Below are 23,274 nucleotides of genomic sequence, written 5' to 3'. Positions count from 1 at the left end.
TGCTTTACATTATTTGGAGGTGGGTTTGTCCCATCTGGAGAACAAGAAGCAAAGGGTGGGGGTCTGGCTACTGTCATCCACCTCCAGTGGGGGGCTGGTGAGAAGGTGGGGCCAGACCCTTCTTGGAGGCACGTAGCAAGAGGCAACAGGCACAAATTGCAGAGGGAAGTTCTGGTTAGAGAGAAAGAAAAATGTTCACCGTGGATATAGTGAGGCCCTGGGCCTGTTGCCTGGGCAGGTAGTGGGATGTCTGCTCTGAGAAGCACTTACAGCTCACCTGGACCGGCCCTCAGCTACCTGCTCAACTTTGCAGGCCAGCTGGGCTCCAAGCAAGGGCTGGACAGGAGGCCCTGGACCAGTCCTTTCTGCCCAGAGCTGCTTTGTAATTCTGTTATCCACATCCTCTGCATCCATAAGATATTTCTGCAATTAACCCAAGAGTTTACTGATGCACCGCATCACCAAATGCTGCAGCACTCATGTGAACTGGGGCAGCGTTGGGTCAATCCCTGGAACTCCCTAAAGCAATGCCTCAAACCAGCTGCACGATCCCAGCCTCCCCCACCTTCACAAGTTCCCCAGGCAGTCGCAGTTCAGAGCAGATCTGGATCTATTAACCAGGTGAAAGCATAGGAATTTCAGGCAAGAAGTTTTGGTCCATCTCATGGGAAGGTTTGTCAGCCACGGTGCTGAATCTTGAGTTGCGTGCAGGAGATGATAGCAGAGGATGGTTTGGGGACTTTGCAGTCCTGTTTCTGTGACATGGATGAATATGAGTGACTGAAGGACAGGTGCTGCACAGTGCTGGGCCCAGCTGCGTATAAAAATACACTTCCATCCGTCTCCACATAATAAACACATTAAAAAGGAACAAGGTGTGTCTCCAACTGTCTCCAAGGCTTTACATGGGCCAAGCTACATTTTTTTTTACCTTTTTACAACAAATGGAAGTAGAGCACTGAGTTGGTTTCAGGGGAGAGAAAGGAGTGGGAGGCAGAATATCACATCCTATTTCCTCTTTTAAACACTTGGCAAGGGAGAGAACTTTCCATTCCCATCTGGCACAAGTAGACTAAACACAGGTTCCTTTCTGATAGCCATCTGCACTCTTCTGCTACCTTTTCCCATCAGTCTTCTGCAGGCAAAATGCAAACCCATACACTATTTAAAGATTCTTGAATTCAGGGTGTGTAACAAAATGATCCCTTTTAGTTACCTTCTTTCCAATCACTGAGCTTCTAGTGCCAAGCCAAACAATAACCCGGTGAATCAACAGGCTCAGGACATGAAAGCAACTCCATTTCCTATTTGTGAATGCACAGATGTTGTTTATCTTGGATCTCCCCTTGTTGGTCCCCCAGGATTAAATCACAGGCCTTTAGGTGGAGCATGAGTGATTGCTTTTCTATTGAAGCAGCTCACAGCAAGGCTTGGCCAGCCCTGCTGCTGTATCATCCTCCTTCCCACCTCCCTAGTGCTGGGTCTCTCTGCTGGCCCTTGGGCTGCCCACAAGAGGTAGGGTGTGTCATGGTGTTTGGGGGCATAGCTTGCTGACACAGAGCTGGGTTATCTCTGCAAGGACCTGCCCCTGGCACACCCTCAGGATGGTGGGGCTGATAGTTCTCAAGGCCCAGGCGAGGCTGGGTCAACACTGGAAGTGATAAGGGAGATGAGCTTCCTTGCAGACACAGATGTGGGGCCTGATTCCTGTGCAGCTCCATGTCCAGCCAGCCAGCCCTACCTTGCAAGCCCAGCATTGTTTTGGCCAGGTCAGGGAACACCATATTTCAAACGAGGTGCTGGTTTTGGTGTGGTGCAGTAGCTGGTGCTGCTAGGAGAAAGCCATCCCTGGTCAGGCCTCTGTGCCATCCCTTGCTCCCAGGCACCGCAGCTGAGCTGCAGGTTTTGACTTTGTCCAACATAACCCAGGGAATCTGTTGGCTCCCTCTGCGAGCAGGCTGGGCCTCCATGTGTCCTGTGGTGGTGAGGCCGTGTGGTCCACAGTCAGGTGAGTGAGACAATTCCTCCTCTATACAAACTGAGATGCTCTGAAGGTCCAGGCACTTTTGCCACCTGATGCCAACTCCAGCCATCTCGCTCAGCCCTGGCAGGGGAGCTGCTAGTTCTCCTGCCCGCTTATGTAGACTTTAATTTCACGTGGAGAAGGCCATCCTCATCCTCCCCCATGCCTGTCAAACTGCTGCAGAGCCAGGCTGGCATGGCCTCATCTGCAAACCCTCCTGTAGGGGTGGCTGTACCATGGAGGCTTCCTGTGGGACGAGCGCCACTTCTTGCAGCATCAGTTGTGACTGCACTCACAACCTACTTCCTCGGCTGCCAAGTGCTCTTTTGCAGAGGGGGGAGCCATGGTGATACTTCTCCATATTGCAGAAACAACCCGACTGCAAGACTAAGCTGGTGGCGGCTGAGGCTGTGTTTGGAGACATCTTCCCACCCACAAACCCTCTGCTGCCGTCTGCCTGCCGAACGGGAGTCCCCACCCGCAAACCCGGCACGCAGGCTCACTCCGCAGCTGCGAAACGCCGAGCAGCCCCGCTCGGCGCACGGCGTGGCCCGTCCGCCTGTCCCGTCCCGAGGACAGATGGGCGCGCACGCCCGGCGCCGCTCCCCGCAGAGGATGCTGCAGGGCCGGGCGCTCCCGGCAGGGAGCGTGTCCCGCACGCCGCGGGAGCAAGAGGAGGCGCGGGGGGATGAAGGGCGGGTGGAGAGCCGTGGATCGAGAGCTCGGCAGCCGGCCGCTTTCCCTGCTCTCCCATCTGGACACCGGTCCAGAATGACTCGGAGACCTGGACGAGCATCAGCTCGTGCCGCCGGGTCACGCTCTGGACGCAATTTCCCCCAAGATGCTTTCTGCAGGGATTTCAGTGCCCAGGTTTCAGTGGCAGGAGGGGGGCCGCTCCCACCTGTGGACACAGGGTGGCATGGGGACACGGCGTGTCCTGGGTGCCCTCAGCAGCTGGGAGCGGTCCCCACAGTGGTGCAACGGGGATGGGTTTTCTCCTGGTGCAATTGCACTGAAAACCATACAAGTAGAGGCAGGTGAGCAGAGAATTTGTCTCTTCTTTGGTGGCATGACTGAGCTGTGTGATTACTATTTTTCAACAGTAGTGACAAATTTAAGATAAAGCCCATCCCTTCCCCTGCAGGCTGGCCAGACAATGCAGCTGCCAGAGGACAGGGAGCCACCAGGCTGCTTCCTACTATCAGAAGTACCTGGAGCTGTGTAAGACAAACTGCAGTGACTCTTCCTGGGAGCCTCGCTGGATGAAGGGTTTACACAACAAAGACTGTCCCACTCCCATGTGTGTAACTATATGGGATGTGATGAGCTGGGGCCAGGATCCTTTCCCTGCTGCTTTGGGAATGGTAGGAGTAGTGGTGGGCAAGGGGAGGAAGGAATCATCCTGCCACATGGCTATTCTGGGCAGTGGATCACAAACCAGGGATTGAGAAGTCTCACTGAGAGCAGAACACAAATCCCCAGTGGGGCCATGTTGCAGCCTTTGGAAAGGGAGGGAAGAGCTGCCACTGAGTAGGCACAGGACTTGAAAGCTGAGCTACTTTAGCTATTCATTTCTCGAGTCCCCAAAGAAGCAATTACTGCTCAATCCCTGTCTTAGTGAGTTCCCACAGCAGAAGGCAAAAGGATAACTAGCCTCCCCTCTTAAGAAGGAAGATGAGGATTTTATGGGATTACTTGTTTCTCCTTGACAGATGTAGGTCCTCTTAGGTCAGAGTTAAGGTCAGTGCTGACCATCATAGTTTGATTTAATAGGCAACAGTAAGAAACTTTCATCAGGACAGGGATGGGACAGGCTGATGACCACAAGGCACCGTGCTGGCTCTTGCACACCTGTGCACATGCAGGACAGAGTGTGGAGATGAGCATTGCTGAGACCCATGTGGTCAGAGTCCCTCTCTCCCAAGTGTCTGGATTTGCTCCCCAAGCCTGGACCCACCACAAACCCAGAGGAGCTGGGTGCCTGCCAGGAGCCAGGCCACCCAACACATCCTGGTTCAAGCTGTCCCATGCTCCTCATCTGCAGTATGGCTATAGCTCTTCCTGAGCTTGACTTTCATCAAACAAGAGAAGAGCTTGGGGCTCTGCTGGGTGAGGAGCTATCCCCCTAAATCAGTACTAGATTTTCATCACTAATTTTCTGCCCTAGGTCCTTTCAACTCTTTTTAACAAAGCTGACTCTGATGGGGAAACTCCAGGGCCTACCATGCCCCTGCTCATCCTCTCCCATGCTTTGTGGTAGGGACACAATGGTTTACCTGCTCTCACAGCAGCCAGAGCTACAGCACTGGCTCACTTCTATTGAGACAGATGTGCCTGACATCGAGAATATTAGTCCTCCTTTGGTGCAAAAATAGTATTACCAGTGTAAAAGCTGCCCTGTGCTGTGATAGCAGTGGTCACAGCTTTAATTACAGCATAGATTAGATACTAACAGAAGCAATAATTCCCCCAGTTAGCTCCTGTGTTTTGGTGCCTTCTTGATGCTTGAATTTCCATGTTGCCTCTCTCCCTCTTAGGCAGGGGACTTAACTTTGTGTTTCTCATGCTCCCACTGTCTCCCTGATGCTTGCAAGTGACCTGCCAGAAACTGGGAAGGGGTGATGTTGCCTCCAGGGTCAACTCTTCTCAGGGAACTACTCATCTGACCAACAGATTAAAAAAAAAAAAGGGAAATAAATACCTGTATATAAAAAAAAAACCCCTCTGTTCAAAAAACCCCCAAAAACTACGCTGCTAAAAAACATATCCACTTAAAAAAAAATAAACCTGTCAATAAGTACAACTCTAGGATGATGAAAAGGGGAAATGCAGTAATTGAATAAAGAACTCAATTTTTTAAATGAAAGATCTTTCATACACCAATTCCAGCCAAAAGGCATTTCTGTTCCCTTGACAGAATATAAATATTAATCCAGACACTCATTGTTCTCAATGTGTCCTTTTGTATTGGCATGATCTGGAGCCACATTGAGAGCTCACATCTTCTGCTGGCTTCCTTGAGGGTGCCGGGTGCTCACTACAACTCCAGAGAATCCAGGAAGGACACGTCCTCCTGCCCTGAACATGGGGCTCTGCTGCTCATCCATGCTTTATCCGAGCGCATCTGCTGCAGGAGCCATTAGAAGGATGGAGAAGACACCTCCATTTGCAGGAACCTGGAAGGGATGCTGGTGAGACACCTACACCTTGTGAGGTCCACATCAAACCACCTTCGCTGGGCCTTTGAGCCCAATTCTCTCCTGCTTTGTGGAATTTTACCTTATGGCAAAATGGCTCTGAAATTCTGCCCATCTGGTGAGAGTGGTGGGCAACAGAGAGGGCCAGGGAAGAGTCACGGAGACCAGCCATGTGCCCAGGAAGACTGCAGGCTATATGGGGACATGTCCCAGGCAGGGCTGGGTGAAACAAGAACCAGGCATTGGGTGAAATACTGGCCAGGCTGGCCATGGGGCTAATGAGCTGTGCCACCTCTAGCAATGGAGAGGAAAAGAGAAGAAACCAAGATCTTAATATTTTAGGTTTCTTGGGACAGAGAAGCCATGTCCTTTGTCCTTTCCTCCCATTGCCAGCTCTTCCACTCTCCTCCTGGTTATCTACAGGAGCTGTCACCATCCAAGGAAAGGCCCCAGTTCAGAAAAGTCCTTAAGCATAAACCTAATTATCAGGACAAGATTAAGGTTTTTGCTGAATTGGGCCTGCAGAGCTGGATGGAAACCAGCTGAGCCACCCTGAGCCAGCCTCCCCAGAGGCTCCAGACTCGGGTCCAGCACGGCCCCTTCCTTCCTGGGGGGTCAGTGTAAAATAAAACCAGAGGCAACCTTGCAAAAGCAGATCTAATTCCCAGGCCCTTAGCAGCCCATCTGGGTCTATAAGATCAAACCCCTTTACTCTGCCAGCTGTATCCATCCTTTTTGCTTTTCAGCACAGAGTATGAACCCCGCTTTTCCTCTCTGCTCTCCAACCCCCTTCACAATGAGGAACACAGAGCAGGACAGCCAAACACTGAGTGGCCTTTTCTTCTCAATCACTCTCTGAAAGTCACTGTGAAATGCGATGCTACGTGGAAAGTGGCTGGAAAGAATGACACTGTGAGAGCCTGGTTTTTTCCAAGGAAATAAATAGATTGTGTGCCACGAGCACGGAGAGGAGAGGGTTTGTGCCAGGTCATGCACAGGTAGGGCCATGCAGGGACAGCCCAGAGTTTGTTTGAGCTGCAGTCACCACCTCTTAGGAAGATTTTGCTGCGCAGAGGCACATGGGACAGTCTCTGGTGGTGCCACCAAGATGGCAGACTGCAGATGGCAGCTGTTTCAGCTTGTCTGCAGCATCCCTGGGCATGCAAGTTATTTGCAAGGGGGTCATGAAACTTGGTGAAGCAAAACAAGCTACTGCACACTGTGTGCAGATATCCAGAACTGGGGAGAGGCTGACCACACCTCTCAGCTGAGGAGGGGGGACTTAAATGCCCAAGGTGCTGGTGGGATGTCAGGCAAGCCGGAGCTTGAGGCCTGGCTCTCCAACATGGTTGCGGTAATGGCCTGGATTCAACTATTTCAAAGGGCACCGGACGGTCAAATCAAGCCCCAAATTTAAATTTGTTAAAATAACTTTTTGCAAAACATTAGGACAGAGAGAAATGTTTCCATGGCTTTGTTTTTAAATTCCAAGTGGGAAGAGTTTATTTTTTCACTAGGAAACTTTCCCCGTAGGATTCACAACGCTGGCCAGGAGACAAGAACCGGCGAGCTCCGCTGCCGAATGGAGGTGACCCTAAGGGTGACCCTGCGCTGGTCACGTCGCCTCGTGCAGCCTCAGTTGCCCCTTGGAAAAGGGAGGTGGCCATGTGCATGGCTGCAGAGGGGCTGGGATGCCAGTGTGGCTGGCTAGTGTGCAGTCAGCCTGTGCCGATCTGAATCCAGACACATAGTGTCCTGTATTTGCTTGGAGGCAAATGCAATGAAAACTCTTACGTTGCAAGCAGGTTAGGGGAAAATATGGGGAAATTAGCAATCTCCTTGGCTCTGCTGATGCACAAGTGTCTTCCAGGAGGATAGCGATGGCCATCACTCTGCTCACCATCACTCTGCTCCTGCTGGATTGCTGTTGATCCAGAACGTGCAAGCTACCATTTGTTTGTTGATTTATGCTGTCCTGAAAAGCAAAATATTATAGAGATTTATAAAATTAACTGAAGGTAATAAAAAAGGCATGGGGGCTCATCTGGTTCTCCTCAGCTCAACACCCTGGAAAGCCCTTTACCCCAGCTGAGAGGCCAAGTGCTGCTGCTTCTACCCTCAAGTGACTGGGGAGTCCCCAGTGTTTAATGCAAAAATACATAGCAGTGAAAAAGGGATTTGGTGAACATTGAGATGAGGAAAGAAAGGAAAATCAGGGCAGGTTGAGCTCCATTTACTAGAACTGGCTGAAAATAAAAGACAAAAAAATAGCAATTTGAAATGCTTGTATCTTGCTCCTATCAAGACATCAGAGAATGAGCACAGGGGTTCATCATTTGTGATCAAAGACTTTGAGCTAATCCCATTTTATTCTCTACTCCCATGTACTGCTCTGTGGTTGTGGGGTCATGGATGGCAGGAAACTCCTCTTGCTTTGCTCTCTGAGAGAAGTGAGGACTTGGCATTTTAGGATCTGGGATGTAAAGAAAACTGATTTCTTGGACATGCCATTTCCAAGGTGGCAGCTCAGCAGCTCAAGGGTTAAATGGGCTCCCTCATTTTCAGCCTAGACATTGATATAAAGGCTTATCCAAAGGGGAAAGCTTGTTCTTAGCAAGGTGGGAGCTGCAAGTACAACAGCCCCTCCTGCTCACCTCTGCAGCCCCAGCTTTTCACACCTGGCTGGGGCAAGTAAAGCAGAAGGAGCTGTTATAGGACAACTCCTTTGTATGGAGAATGCCTCCCCAGGCTTATAACACATCTTCCATCCCTGGGACACCTGGATACCTTCAGCAAGACTTCCCCCAAGGGCAGGGCCAAAGGTGCAGTGTTCCTGGTACATGGCTCACCCACAGAACCTCACCTGGTGGCCACGGGCCTGGAGCCACCCCGACGCAGGGAATCAGCCAAGCGCGGCTGATGGGAACCACGGGAGGTGTGCCTTTGCTTTCAAAAGGGCTATTAACGCGCTTAGGGTTAATCACATGAATAAATCTCGCCTTGGCTTGGAGCCAGAGCCAGCAGTAAAAGCACCGATCCCCAGGCCTCCCGATGGGAATTGGCCAGGGCCAGGGCCCATGTTCTCACCCAGTCGTTGGGAAGTAATCTGCGTGCTCAGCAGAGAGACATCCAGGGATTTTGTTCCATGTCATCCCCCCCACACCCCCTGAAAGGCACTTATCCAGGTGGAAACTAGAATATCTTCCCATGTCATCCAAGATGGTAAGGCAGAGCCCAGGGGACATAGGCAAAGGGCTGATGTGAGGTGCTTTTTCTCAGTGGTGGCTGCAGGAGCCATGGAGGCTGGATGGAGGGGAGGTTGAGCCCCAGTTCTGTCCCTTGACCTCCTTCAGGGACTTTGATGTATCAAAAATTATATACTTAAAGGAATGAGCTTCCCAAGGAGGGAAAAACCTTGAACTTCAAGCCCTGCTGAGTGTAGGAAGGCATTTAGAGAGACAAATCAGTGGGCCTGGTGCAAGAGGGCGTGGGGGGCATGTGGGTTTTTCATTAGTTTTTATTTTGTACAGACACCACCAGGAAATCCATAGCAGGTGTGTATATGTTTGAGGGACACAGGCAGGGTTGCTACAGATTAAACATCCCAGGGAATTGAGCTATGTCCCCATCTCATGTCCCATGTTTTAACTGGACATAGTGGGAGATGAAAGCGCTTGGGACAGACTGTAAAATTAATTTTAAGAGACTTGACTGAAACAGGACTGTCTCTCTCCTCCCAGAGTGGTCTCCCAACCTCTGCAGCCACCAGGTACTGATCTGGGCTGTTTGGCATCAAAAAAGCATTTTACAAGTCAAATCTTTGTGTTCTCTTACTGCGGAAATCAGCAGTCAGTGAATGTGTGTGTCCCAGGGGATGTGTGTGTCCCAGGGGATGTAGCAGGAACAGGGGGTCCGGGTGGGCAGGCCAGCAAAAGAGAAGGAAACTGTTTCCCCAGAACTTTGGAGACTTGGTTGTCCTCTTACTCCTCTCCCTGGTCCCAAACCTCATTATCAGGAGGCTCAAGGAGGGCAGAGGGATTGTGTGCACTGAGTCCCCTCTGCTGCCTCCCTGCCTTTAACCTTGTGGGAGGTGACTGGTGGCCCTTGGCAGGGAGCTCACTTGCACCCACCTGAATTTCCACACACTGGCAGGGGCTCGATCGACTCCTTGTGATTCATTTTTATGTGGCACAAAGCAGCAGCGTGCTGCAGCCTGATGTGCAACACCCACATACGCTCACATTATATAATATGAATCTAAGATTAATTTTTCCGGTCTGAGGAAACGCATGCACGTAGGGGTGTACACACTTACACACAGTCTGGAGGGTAGCTGAGTGGAGCAGAGGGCAAAGCTTCCCTTCAGACACACTGAACTTATGCTTTTTTGGCACTTAAAAACTGGGGCAAATAGCATGTATTTGCCCGTGCATAAACATGTGTGTGAAGCACAGCAGCAGCTGAGTGTTCTGCATTGGAAGGAAACACGAGAAGTGTTTGTGTGTGCTTGGTTATCCACCGTTTTGGCAAAGTCTGAGCAGCAGCATGGAGCAACAGGTGGAATCCAAACAGTCCCAGCACTAAACTTCACCTGTCATCGTATGGCAACATCCCTGGGAAAGCAAACAGAGGGGGGAACTGTCCCCAGAAGCCCTGAGCATCTCCCAGCAGCCTTGGAGACCCCGGCCCATCCTGCGGCCAAGAGCCCTGCCCTGCAGGCACGTGCCTCGGGGCACAGCCCATTTCGATGCACAAAGTCGGGAGTCATGCGGAGTTTGGGGCGCCCAGTCCTTTCGCCCAAAGATGCACTTTGCCTTCCAGAAGTTTCACGTTCGGAGGGGAATGCAGGAAATGTGCTTCACCTACAAGTGCGCGCAGTGCTCACGCTGCCCAGGCAACGAATGGATTTGCCTCTCTCTCTGCTCCTGCGCCTTCCCGTCATTGATTCACATTGTTTTGCTAAATACAACTCGGCCCCTTGAAGCTGCTCACTCAGCTTTTACTCCCGCCGGAGGTGCGGGGCACGGAAGGCGCCGGCAGAAGCGGGGCTGGGCGGCCGCTGCTCGGCACGTGCCGTCCCTGCCCGTGTCCCCGGCCACCCACCGCCACCATGGCCATGAAGGGGCCGGGTTTGAGACCCGCTTCGTGAGACCCAGCCCCAGCCACGGTGATGCTCGGGGTACCGCCGGTGCGTCCCTCTGCGGCCGGCAGCAGAGCCGGGGTGGCCGCACTCCACCTCGGCCCGGGGTGAAACAGCGGGAACGCACCTCTCTTCACCGGAAACGGCCGGGACGGGGTGGCCGTCGCCACCGCCACCCGCTCATGGGGACATGGGGGGGGACGGACGGACGGACGGCCCCACACCTCCCCCCCACACCTCCCCCCGCAGGCGGCGCGCGCCGAGGCCATTCATGAAAAAAGTTGACGTCAGGCGGGTGGGCGGGCTGGGCCCGGGCCACGCCCCCGGGGTTATTTAAGGTGGCGCGGCGGCGGGCGAGGGGCTCAGAGCGGAGGCGGCGGCCGAGGCGTAAGGGAGACTGCTCGGTCCCGGGCAGCGCCGCGCATCGTCCCGCAGCGCCTGGGTGCCCCTTCTGCCACCCCCCGCCCGGGGCAGCCTCTGCTGCGACTTCATGTCTGTGCTGTGTCCCCTGCCCTGGTGAGTGGGCGCTTCCCGTGGGGGGCGGGCGGGGAGATGGCCGCTCCGCCGCCGCGGGGTGCTGCCGGGGGGACGCTTGAGGCCGAGTCCCTTCCGCCGCCGCCGTGCCCCGGGAGGAGGCGCGGGGCCCCGGGGAGCGGTTCAGGGACAGCGGCCGGTGGCGGCCGTTCTCCCGGCGGGCGGTGCGAGCCGGGCGGTAGCGGGACGGATGAGCCGCCGCGGGCGAGCTGCGGGAGGGAGTTCGCTTCGCTTTCTCGCGCTGGAAATGCCATTAAGGCTCTAAGAGCCGAGCTGGAATTGGCGCCGCGCGCTCCCCTGGTGTGGGGGTCCCCGAGGTTGTAAAATAAGCCAGTGGGATCTAAAGCACACCGGCTTGAGAAATAAAAAAAAAAAAAAAAAAAAAGAAAGAAAAACCAAAACCCCCGCGCTTGCACTTTATTTACTGTGGTTTTTTACTTCTCCCCCACTCCCCGCGGGGCAGAGCTGGAGGAAGCGTAGTTAAAAGCGAAGCGCTGCTGCCGGAGCGTCCCCGGGTGTGCTTGAGCTGGGCTCTTGGGGGGAGAGCTGCGGAGGTGCTCCGAGGGCATTGGATGTAGCTCCAGCTTACGAGGTACTGAGCTTTTTCCGCTGCCTTCCAAGGGGGGGCAGGAAGGAAAGGACCAGAAATAGACTGCCTACAGCCTCTGCTGCTCGCTTTGCTGCTTGAATCGTGCTCAGTCCTGCCGGAGCCCCTCAGATCACTGGAGTGCTGTCTTTTGTCTCTAGCTCTGATTATCTGAGATCCGCTGAAATGACTGAAGTGATGATGAACACCCCAGCCATGGATGAGATCGGACTAAGCCCCCGCAAGGATGGGCTGTCGTATCAGGTAAGTGTTTTGCTGGCAGTTGAGGCGCTAATCCCGTGTGGAATTGCCTGGGCTAGACTAAGCTTGGTCTAACGTACCTTTTCATAGCCTGACCTAATAGCAGGTCTTGCAGTAGTAAGAACTAGTCAACAGACTGGAATGTTTGCTTGGCAGGAGATGGTTGTCTAAAATATCACTCGCTATCAGTGTGGGTTGGCAGAGGATTCACTTGTTTTGAAGTGTCCGAGCCCCTGCTCATTCAGCATTCCTGGGGCTCAGTGGAGATGGGTTAAAGAAGGATTCGTGCCACTCACTGGGCTGAGAGGGCTCTTGAGATCTTTGTAACACAGCATGCAGCTGATCTGCTGAGAGCAGGAGGATGCTGTTTATATGGCATCCGCATTTTTTTGAGCTAGTTCTTGGTTTTCCTGATGGGTGTGCCCATTTGAGAGGGTTAACAGTCCTCTGTAAGATACAGTGAGGCCAGATACAGCCTAAATGAGCCATGAAATGTCACTGGAGATATCGGTACCTGGAGGCACGAGTTGCATTCATTCTGAAACTTCTGAACAGTGTAGTTACCTATTAATCTCTAGATCAATGAAGACATGTCTTCAGTGAAGAAGTGGTCTTCAGCTAGATTGAGTCTTAATCCTTTAGTCTCAATATCACTTTCATTTCCTAGCCTGTAGATAATCAAACCATAAGTTAGGCACCTTAGCTTCCTAGCTCCATCATTTTCTTCACTTCCAGGAGACTCATTGATGAGATCTGACATAAATGCAGAATGCTGGCAGACGACTTGCATCTGCTCTGTGCATCGGGTGACTCTGACTGGCTCATCCAGATGCAGGCTTTGTCCTTTGCAGATGTTACACAATCTGCACCGAGGCATTTGCTCCAAGTGTGCATTCAGATGGGGTGCTGAATGTTTGCATATTTATGTCTGAAAAGAGAACTACAAGGCAGCAGCAGTGCACTGGAGCATGAAATCCACTGAACTTTGGGCCACCACTGAGGCCTCTAGCAGAAGCCATAGCTATGTGGAGGAAAAAGGGATGCATTCCTTCTTTTAGTCAGGATTCTGGCTCTGGATAATGCAAGTTGTTTGGTTTATAGCTGTGCTATGCTTCAGTACTTAGCTAGTGGGGAGTATACAGCCTCTCTTTCCTCTCTTACAGACAGAGTGCAGAGGCAATGACAGTTGCTAAATCTGAAGCAATCAAAGTAACCTGCTTGGGATGTCCTTGTGGGTCACCTTATGAAGAGGCTTAACCCAGTCAGGTCAAATGCCTCTACCCATCCAAATTCCCAGGGAAAGGCAGAATCTAGGTGCCCTGCTTGTTCTAATGATCACTTCAATGAGGTTCTTCCCCAGATGATAATGACCTTGATAAAGTCTGCTGTGGTCAACTGGGGAACAGGACTGTTTGGTTTTGAGTGGATCACCTGAACATGTGAGTCATAAAAGCTGACAACTCATATCTGTGCAGGGTTTCTGCATCCTAGATCTGTTCTCTTTAGTGGTCTAGTTGTAGGTAATTTTTTTCAAATGCCTGCAAGGAATTTCACTTGATGTGATGAAGAGTGATGGCAGCAAGAGTGGAGGAGTTGAAATGGAAGACCCTTATGGCACTAGTAGTGTGTGGGCTGTGTATGAGGTCTACCTCTAAATCAGGTTAGTGTAAAGAGGATTGGGGAGCAGGATCCAGCCTTCCTTCTCTGGCTGCTAGGCTGAGAATGTCACAGTGTAAGTCAAGGTAAGTTGAAAACATCCTTAAAGGGTTGAAAACTCAACTGAGACCAGCAAGGACAAATCTGATGCAAATAGCACCATGAACTTTTTGTTCTACCTCAGACTTTGGCACTTTGTGCCTCATCTTGCTGATGGAAAGAGTTTGGTTCATGGAAAATTGTATGCTTGTCTGAGAGCTGTAGTGCAATAACTTAAAACCCAGACGGGGCTAATGGAGCATGACTGCTCCTGCACTGAGGCTTGTTCTAAGCTGTAGCATCTTCTTCCACTCATCTGCAGAGTCAGGCACTCGCAGTGTAACAGCCCTTGGCTGGCTATGAGAGGCAAAAAATAAAAAGTGGAGCCAGACTCAAGCTTTTAGCTTCAAAATTTTGTCCTGTTCCTTTAGTAGAACTTGATTTTATTTTACTACAGAGATGACCTCAAACTGGGGTTCAAAATTTCCCCCTTCAAGCTGTGTAGAGCAGGGACTGCCTGGGAGTTGGTCAGTAGGATGCTGCCTGTGAGACTGGGGGCTGCTACTGCCACCAGAGGCAGGCATGAAACTGTCTGGACCAGAGGAGGTGGTACAGCCCAGCAGCACTGCTGGCATTCTAGAGCACATCAGTACCTGCTGCAGACAGACTTATCCTACCAGGAGCACTGTTTTAAAGACTTTTTTACTTGGAAATAAACTGAGGAAGCAAGTTCATACCCCGAGTATAAACTTCAACAGTCTGATTCCTCTGTCTTCTGGACTTCACTGAACTTCTTGTCTCCTCTCTGTCTTGGTGGTTATGAAGGGAGCTTGGGTTGTTGACTTTTTTCTTTTGCATCTTCCACCCACTGGGGTATCTGTCTGTCCTAGATGTCAGCTGAAGGTCTTCACTCTCCTCCCTGGTGAAGTGCTGGGCTGGTCATCACTGCTCAATAGTGTGAAAACTCAGACTGCAGAAGGAATACCAGTATTAACTGAGTTGCTTCCATAGGCTTAAGGCAAACATGCTTTCTCATCATAGGATTGCCTTTTTTCCAGTTAATATGCAAAATGCTTGTAAACTAGCATGCTAGCTTCAAAATCATGCTCTGTAAGACAGCTTTTATTACTGTATTTGTGGCCGCAAGCTGCTTTCTGATGCCCCTGAAGATGGTTCAGCCAACAGATTGCAACGGCCTGAGCAGAAGTGAGTGGTGAATTTGGGGCATGAGTGTCAGAACAGGGCAGCACAGACAAAACAGAAGATGTGACTGAAGAGATGATGTCATGCTGGGTCTTGTGCCTGCAGTGAGAAGCTATTTCTGGATCCTTAATAGATGTCCCATAATTCCCATGGGACTTACTAAACAAAAAACTCATTGAAATGCAGCTGATGGCTCAAGTTGCCCCTGCTACAAACAGATGTAGCTATGGAGGGCTTCACACACTTCCTGCCTGGCAGTGTCCAGCGAGCCAGGCTGTTTCTGCTGCCAGCCAGAGCTAATGCACTGTTTGCTGTTTGCCCAGCCCCAGAAATACCCGTTCTTTGAAGAGCCTCATCAGCACTCTGCCAGCTTGTCCTCTGTGCTGTCTCCCAGCAGCATGAACAATGCCACTGAAACTGAGGCTGAATTAATCATTTCGTGGAGCTGTTGTCAAAACAGTGCCTTGACTGGAATCCTACCTTGCTTCTTGGAAGTGGAGCAGGGTCTGAGCACAACTGAAAACTCATTAGTGCCCAAAGTGTGTGTTCTGAGCAAAGGCAGTGTCCTGAGTTGAGTGTGCTGCTTTGCTGCAGGCTGGCTGGCAGGTGACTCACTGGTGCTTCAGGCCCCATGTAGGAGACTGGCCTGCAGAGGCTGAGCTTGCCTCATGCCCTCAGCTGAGGTTTGGTTGTCATGGGGAGCTTGAGCTCTTTAAGTCATGATCGCATCATGCTGGGATCTGTGTAGGTTAATCACAGCCACAGCTCACTGGGAATCACGTCAGAGTGCCTGAATCTGGGTAAATAGGCTTAAGGCTCTATCCAGTGGCTGTGCCAAAAGCTTGGTGTTGGGGAAGTCATTTCTGGTGAGTGCAATACCTCTTCACCAGCCCTGGAGAAGCACTGGCTTTCCCAGGGAACTGAGGGGCTTGAGCTGTGTCTGCTGGATCCCTCCAGTTAAACTGGACCACCAGTATGTTACTGGCTGTTGGCTCAATGGAAATTGAACTTCTCTGTAATTGTTTTCTTGTCAGGTGCTTCATGTCTGTGCAGCCTTGATTTGTGCAGGGGAAGTCCTTCAGAGGTGCTGCTTGCTGCTGTGGAAGGTTTTGAGACCAGGCTGCAAAAAGGTGGTGATAGCAAGCATGGCTGCTAGACAAGATTAATAGGCAGAGTCAAATGTATTCCAGGGTCTGGGAGAAGACAGAAGCAGGATATGGGATAAACAGATACAAAAGCAGTCATATTGGCAGCAATGCTGTGCTTGAGTGCTCCGCTGAAATCAAACTGAGGACAGCAGCAACACCTAGGATCATGTTTTTTCCTCCCTACTTTGATGCCTTATTACTGTGAGGGAAAATGGTTAGATGTAGGAAGTTTCCCTGACATCATGCCCTGAGACAGGGCAGTATTTCTGTGGCTGGGGAGTTGTTGTGGCTCATCAACCTGAGTCACAGCTGCTGTGTACATACTTGGAGCTTGTTCTTGAGTCATGACTACTGTGTGAGTAAATGTATGCATTGTAGCTGGAGAAGGCCTCCAGAGGACACTGAGAGATGACTGAAGTACTTCCTGAAATCAGCTTGCTGTGCTTCTCAGTGGCACTGAAGTTTTTTTTCAGAACTTCAATGCTGATTTGGGATTTGGAATATTGATATTGCTGAAGAGGCACAAAATTCAGCTCTTCAGTCCAAGGAGGATGAGCGATGTGTCCATCAGGGGTGTGTCCTGTACCCAGTGCAGACTTTGCAGTCTTGGATAGAGCTACCACAGTCAAGCAAAGCCTTCCTTCAAACCAGTAACTTAATTTGGAAAGATGTCATTGCTTTAGTCTCCCTGTAATACAATTTAAATAGTTTTCAGCCCCATGGGAGGGGAGACAGGCATTTTAACTATGGGTGTTGGTATGGAGCACACATGTGGAAGTTGTTTTGAATTTACAAGTGTCACTTGGATTATGGTAGTGCTGAGCTAATCTTCTTAATTGCCTAACATCTCTCCTGCTTTTGGTGTTCCTCCATCCCTGTGAATGCTGAGAGAGGGTATGAGCCTCCCCAGGGCAATGAAAACTTTCCGTTCTTGTTGCCAAGACTTCATCCAAGGATCGTAGAGCTAGATCATCTGAAACAGAGGCAAACATGATCATCCTAGAATCATTTCAAGCTTTTGTTTCAAGTTCTGCTTTACCCTGCCCTTTCCAGCTGCAAGGCAAGAATTTGGTTGATTTGTGTGTGATCTGGATAAATTAATGAAGAGAGCAGTTCCCAGACATAAATCCAGAGGGGCCTGGTAAAAACCAGTCTTGCTGTTAGCAAGAGGCTGTGTTGAGTAGTGTAAGAAGCAACATCCATGCTCTCTGTGGATCTAGAGGTGTTGGAGGTGTCTCTCCACAGCCAGGATTTGGGGCTCAGCTACAGGGGAGGCTCTGTGTGGAAGCAGTTGCAGCCCCTTGTGCTGCATCATGCAAGTGAAGGGGTGGAAGATGCCTTTGAATTGCTGCAAATTTGCTTTTAGGCAGCCATCACAACCAGTCACTTGTCCCCCATCAAGTGACCAGTTTTCCAGGGGAAGGTGTCTGCCTCAGCCGTGTGCAAGGTGGCTCCCTGTCAAGCACAAGAGTGAGAAGCTAACTCATGGCTCTTGCCCTCTTTGTGGGGTGGGAGGTGCAGAGCCTTCCTCCCACACCCCTGGGCAGGACAACGTGACCAGAAAGGCTTGGAGGCAGGTGTTGCTGTCCTGGCTGCTGTGCCAGAGAGTGATCAGCTCCCAGGTCAGAGTTGAGCTGCTGCAATTCCAAGTGTGGAGCTTGCTGCAATTTAGGGAGGTTTTTTTTTCTCCCCATTGTATAAATCTGGAGTGGGACCAGATGAGGCCTATGGAACCAACAAATGTAGCAGGGCAGTACTGGAGCAGGATAGAGAGAGGTGGTGCTTGCTTATCTTTTTCTATGAAGAGGAGTGGGAAGGCTGGTTGGGTTAACCTTCTCACTTGGCTTCCCCAGATGTACAGTTAGTCTCAAACCCTTTTTCCTTGGGGCCTTGTGCTTGGCCTGCTGTCACCCTGCCCATCATACCGGAGGAAATCTGCCTTTCTGTATTTTTTCCATTGACCGTCCACACCCCTTCAAATTGCAGTTGCAACATCTCCCTTCATGCTGCCTCAACGATTAAAAAGCATGACTTAGTGGAAAAAATCCTGACCTTCTTGGGTTCGGCCTGTCCTGCAGCTGTTTGAGATAAGATTGTGCTAGGTTTTTTTTTTTTATTATTAAAAAAGCTGCACACCACATTTTGTGGATATTTGTTTGTAAGGAAATGACTACTACTTAGTTTCTGGAAAAAAAAATCTGGCAGGCTGTTTTCAAAGAAATTGCTCCAATTTGACCTAATGTGCTCAAAATAATAGCAGCCAAAGGTTAGTTTAATTATTATACTGCTATTTTTCTTCCATAGGAGGCTATTTTCATGACATTATCAGCTTATGTAACCTCTTGAACCACACTTCTTTTTCCATTGCAACCTTCTAAACCATGTAATGTCAAGAGTATTTTTTCCCCCTATCCTGGGTTTAGAGAACTTGATGCTTAAGAGCCACTGACTGTACTTTCAGTAATGCTGTGTGCCTGAAACTGATTTTGTTTGGCCAAGCAGAAGCCACAAAGCTCCAAGAAACAGTTGCTGTCTCACTGGTGCTGGGAGTGGCTAATAGCAAGTAGCTCACACTGCAATGCCCAGGTTGATGTGGCTGTGTTCAAAGGACCTCAGCTGCTCTCGTGCACCTGAAAAACGTGGGTGGTGGGAGCTGGAGTCTTGCAGCACTGTCCCCAGGACCAGATGATCACGTGCAAACAAACCCTCATTTGTGCATTACTTTGTTCCCTTGCCTGGATTTGTGTTAGGTAGCAGCCCGATGGCTTTCTCAACCTGATTGCCACAAAGCTTTGGGTGTGAAGGAAAAATGAGGCTGAAGAGTAGAAGACTGAATATTGCCAAGGGGGTGATGCTGTACCTAATAGTTGCTAGGTTGAAGAAGGAACTGATAGGCTGTTGTTTCACTTTTTGTGGCCAGGGCTTCCCAAGGTGGTGGGTACCCACATGATTGGCACAAGGAGAATGAGGCTTCATGATTAATAATCAGGGCACCTGGATGGGGAGCCTGCTTTTGTAACTGGAACCACAAAGATCAAAGCAGATGAGATCTTGCTCTCAGAATGAGGCCAAGGCTGGCAGTGCTGCTCCCTGCAAGGGTGCTCTTGTAACTCACTTGAATGCAGATGATGTTAAAAGTACAGCCATATGACTTCTCACCTGGCCTACAATCTCAAGGGGAAAATGCACTTTGTAATTTTCTTCTTTGGGCTATTTAAACACAATTCCAATGTGAAATGGACACTCTGGTAAAATTGTTTGAAATAGCAGGTGGTGGTTGTTTAATCTTCTGGCTACTAACCAGGAGGTCTGATATAGCAAGTGGATTTTATCACCCAAGGGTTCCCTTCTGGATGAGCTGGCATTTGAAGGTGTTCCCCCAGCAAGTTACCCACAAGTAACGCAACTTTTTCTGTTCACATTGCAATCTACTAGTGCAAAGCTGCTGCTAGCATTGCCCCAGCAGGTTTTTTTTTTTTTTTTCTTTTACTCATGCTTTGCTTCAGTTCCTAGTAGGATCAAAGTGTGCATCACTGGCACTACCAGTCAGTATGGGCCCTGATGCTGCTGCACTGCATGAGCTTGTGCATCCATGTGGCAAGCAGATGGTGGGAGGGAATGGGTAAGGTGCACCTTGAGGGGCTGGAGATCCAGGAGTCCTTGTACTCAATGCATGAGAAGTACAGTGCAATTTTGCACTGTAATAATAGAATATATATATTTTGCATAACTACTGGCTATGCCACAGGTACCCCCTTCCTGAAGAAACATAGTCCAGTCCCCAGCCCTTCCATAAAATGAGTGTCCTGCTGAGTTTCACTGCTGATGTGTGGTAGCTGTAGCGTGCAGAATACTACCAGAATTATCTCTAAAATTCACCTAAGCTATTTCAGGCTGGCACTGTGGCCCTGGAGTGATACCAGACATAGGCCCTTGCTGCAAGGGGCTAGGCTGCGCTAGCCCTGGGTTGCCATGGGCCTCCTGCCTCCCAGCAGCAGAGCCTGGAGAACAAGCCTGTTCTGATGTGCAGCCTGACCAGCAGCAGGAAATGAGATCTCAGATTCTCTGATGGAGAGAGCTCTGTGTGCAAACTCAAGAGCATTAATGTAAAAGCAGGATGGGGGGGCAAGGCATTTGGATAAATATCCAAAAGGGCAGATACCTGTTTGCTGAGCGCTATCCAAGCAAGCGCGTGCTTCGGGAGCCTCTTGGGCAGTGCTCATTTCCATTACTTGGAGACTTGGAAAGGTTATTTACAAGTTCAAGAGTATTCCCGTCACTCAGCGGTTGACTCTGTGTCCAGACTAGTCTGCCCTGGAGACCTCAATGTTCCGAGCTGGGCTTTTGGCTGGGGCTGTGTGAGTGCAGCCCCTCTCACAGACTGTTCCTTGGCTCTTTCAGATCTTCCCTGACCCCTCAGACTTTGATCGTTACTGCAAGCTGAAGGACCGCCTGCCCTCCATCGTGGTGGAGCCCACAGAGGGTGATGTGGAGAGTGGGGAGCTGAGATGGCCGCCCGAAGAGTTCCTTGTGCAGGAGGAGGATGAGGAGGAGGAGGAAGAAAACTGTGAAGATGCAAAGAAGGACAACAAGGAGCAATAAATGGCATCTGGGGAAAGGCAAGGGACTGCACCCTTCTGAAGGAAGAGCCACACTTTCTTTGAAAGTCTTTTTAATAAGACAAGTTCAATTTTGCACCTGCGAGATCTTAGTTTTTTTGTATTCTCTGTATCGAGAACTGAAGCCCTCAGTGTCACCAGACCTCCTGAGGAAGGAAGGAAGTAACGCAGAGCAATGTTTGCTGTTCTTGAGATCATTATCTGTATTTTTCCGAGGCGGAGGCAGCAGTGAAATTCCAAGCACATGGCAGAGGGTGACCACACGAGGACTGCTGGAGGGGGGAGCTCGGGAAGGGGAAGGGAGAGTTGGAGGTGGCAGCGTTTGGCTGGGAGCTGCCTCTGACTAAAAGCATGAGAACAGAGCCAAAATATCTCAGATTTGCCTTTCTTACAGCTTCCATTTTGTGTGTTGGGGGGTGGAAGGGTGTCCATAGCGAAGCATGGCTAAATGATCTAGTGACAAGGGGCCTGTAGCTCTCCCTGGTTCGGCACCTCCTAGGGTAAGGTGAGCGTCCGTAGGAGTAGTCTGGTTTCTTGCTCTCGCTCTTGAGCCTGTTTTCCAGCTACTTTCCCCAAAGTTTCTTTCTCCCCCTGTTTGCCTTTAGACTCTTCAATGCTGAGCAGCTGTATTTGCAGGATAGCATTAGGCTGCTGCTTGTCATCTCTCCTGCAATGCTCTAGCTTATCTTGCAGGTGGTGAGCATGAGGTGGTGTACATCGGATGTAAAAAGGTGCTTCTGTCTGCAGCAAGAGCTCATGTAGGTTTGAACACCTCAGATTTTTCTCTCCTATTTGCTGAGGCTGCTGTGGGTGGTCTTGTCTTGTACAGTGCCCCAAGCCTAAGGGTGGAGATTTATGCCTCCTTGCCTTGGTGTCCTTGAAGTTTTAGGGTCATTTGTCTCTTAACTTGCTGGTCAATGGACTTGAGAGGGCTGGGGTTGGGGGGGTTCTCCTCCAGCTTTGCACTGCAGGGCCTCCTCAGTGCAGGACAGGCTGGTGGGGAGTGTTGTGGTGGGGGTGCTACCAGACCTGGGGGTCATCCAAAGATGAAACACCAGATCTAGTGTGGATCACCAGTGGAGTTTGCAGGATGGGGTCTGCTGGGAGAGGATTAGCCTCGGTGTCCTGAGACAAGATGTGTTCCTGCTTCTTAGTGAGGGTGAAACGTTCATGGTTGTTTTAATGAAGTGCAGACTGGCTTGTGAAGTCTGGGTTTGTCCTCTCTTCACCATATCCTGCCTCAAGGAGAAGGCCAGTCTGCTGCCAGACAAGGTCACCTGCTGCTTTCCTGGAAAGGGATGATCTTGCGGCTTTGGGGACCAGCTTGGGAGCCAGTCAGTCTTGGGATAGGATGAGAGCAGTTACCACCTAAACCAAATCTGGGGTCATGGAAGAGAAAAAGAAATGTCAAGGCCTTAACCAAACTTCCATAATAATCCCAATGCCACCCCCCCCCTTTGCTTATAACTGGTTCCATTTTTAAAATCTGTTTGGACAATGTGTGTATTTGTATTTTTAATACCTCATGAGTAGTTAAACGCTGGTGGGGTTTGGGAACTGCTTTTAATGTATTGGCAGGATGGTTTTAGTCTTGTCTTGCTTGTGTTTCAACATAATGGCAATAATTTATCAGCTGTGTAACTATTTTTGGACACATGGGAGTTTGGAGATGAGTTAGCACAAAGCAGGAGAAATTCAGTGTTCCTACACTGCAGCTGGCCTCTGGTCCAGCCATGCAGACCCAGTCAGACACTCTCCCTGCCCACCTTGGTGGATGGTTGATCACTGAACAGCCATGATGTGGTGATACCATTTTCTCTTGTGATGGATTCAGCTGTTGTGTCTGTAACACTTGTTCTAGTCTTGCTGTCTTACTGGAGTGAGCTTGTACACCTGCATACCAGCCAGTTGTCTTATTTCTAAGTGTTACTCTCTATTGGTCTCTACCATCTGTACCACCAAGTCAAAGCTCTATATCAAAGATATTACCATGTGGGCAGCAGTGAGATGGCAATCCTTGGACTTCAGACCTGCTGTCTGCCCTAAAGACTTGCATATTTCTGTCTGCATCCTTTTTTTTTGGAAGTATTGTGTATATTTCTATTTGTTGTTAAATGTATCTAAAGAACAAAGCACTCCAGTAAAACTCCTGTTGTATGATATACATTCTATATTTCTGTAATTCTTTTTTGAGCCTCAGGGAGAAGCTAGCATTTTTTTCAAACTACATTTTTGTCACTGTGACAGTTGTAAATAAAGTTTGAAAATGCTTTCCAAACATACTGGCTTTGTTTTTACTGCAAAAGTGGGTTGGGATGGTCAACCTTCCAGATCATGGCTGCCAGTAGAGCCTGGAGATGCTGGTTTCATACTGGTGGCTGGCTTCAGATCATGCCTATGGCATTGGAAACCTAAGTCAACTTTGAGGGGCAGCACCTTTGCATTCCATCTTCCTGTGGTTGCTCATTGCTGTGTGAAAAGCTGCAGCAAACTGCTGCTCTGGTTTATTTATTCCTGAAAAAAATTCTGTATTTATATCTGTTATCTACATCTAACCCCTTACCTAACCTTACAGAACATGAAGTAATGGAGAGTGGAAACTATTCACAGCTGCTGTTAGTCATGTTCCCTGTGCATGCTCTTCCCTGCCCTGAGCAGCACTCATGAAGACAAGCCTTGCCTTGCTGTGTGCTTGTAGGGTCTCAGCTGAGCTACCCAGGGTTGTCTGTATTGGGTCTAGAGGTCAGCTCTTCCTGAGTAGTCGTCACTCACCTACTGCAGTGCTGCAGTTTGTGCTGCTGCTGGGGGAAATGGCATTTTTGAGTGTGAGTCTGAGCTTCAAGGCACTGTTCTAGGTGTAGAAGTCTG

General features: G+C 50.1%; 1 protein-coding gene across 2 annotated transcripts; it reads left to right on the top strand.

Moving 5' to 3' along the window:
- The first annotated feature begins 10,665 nt into the window (after nucleotides 1-10,665).
- On the top strand, nucleotides 10,666-22,684 carry LBH (LBH regulator of WNT signaling pathway). 2 transcript variants are annotated; one of them, XM_053938802.1, is made up of 4 exons: nucleotides 10,666-10,876; nucleotides 11,358-11,486; nucleotides 11,642-11,744; nucleotides 20,189-22,684. In XM_053938802.1, exons 3-4 carry the CDS (start codon nucleotides 11,667-11,669, stop codon nucleotides 20,387-20,389), a joined length of 279 nt encoding a protein of 92 aa, XP_053794777.1. In that variant the 5' UTR covers nucleotides 10,666-10,876; nucleotides 11,358-11,486; nucleotides 11,642-11,666; the 3' UTR covers nucleotides 20,390-22,684. The 2 variants fall into 2 exon arrangements, with proteins under 2 accessions (XP_053794777.1, XP_053794776.1); XM_053938801.1 differs by lacking the exon at nucleotides 11,358-11,486 and having other exon boundaries at nucleotides 10,667-10,876.
- Nucleotides 22,685-23,274: the final 590 nt, after the last annotated feature.

The sequence above is a fragment of the Vidua chalybeata genome, chromosome 3 (assembly GCF_026979565.1).
Source record: "Vidua chalybeata isolate OUT-0048 chromosome 3, bVidCha1 merged haplotype, whole genome shotgun sequence".
NCBI lineage: Eukaryota > Metazoa > Chordata > Aves > Passeriformes > Viduidae > Vidua > Vidua chalybeata.
Note: the sequence above shows the minus strand (reverse complement) of the source record. Positions and strands in the feature narration are given on the sequence as shown.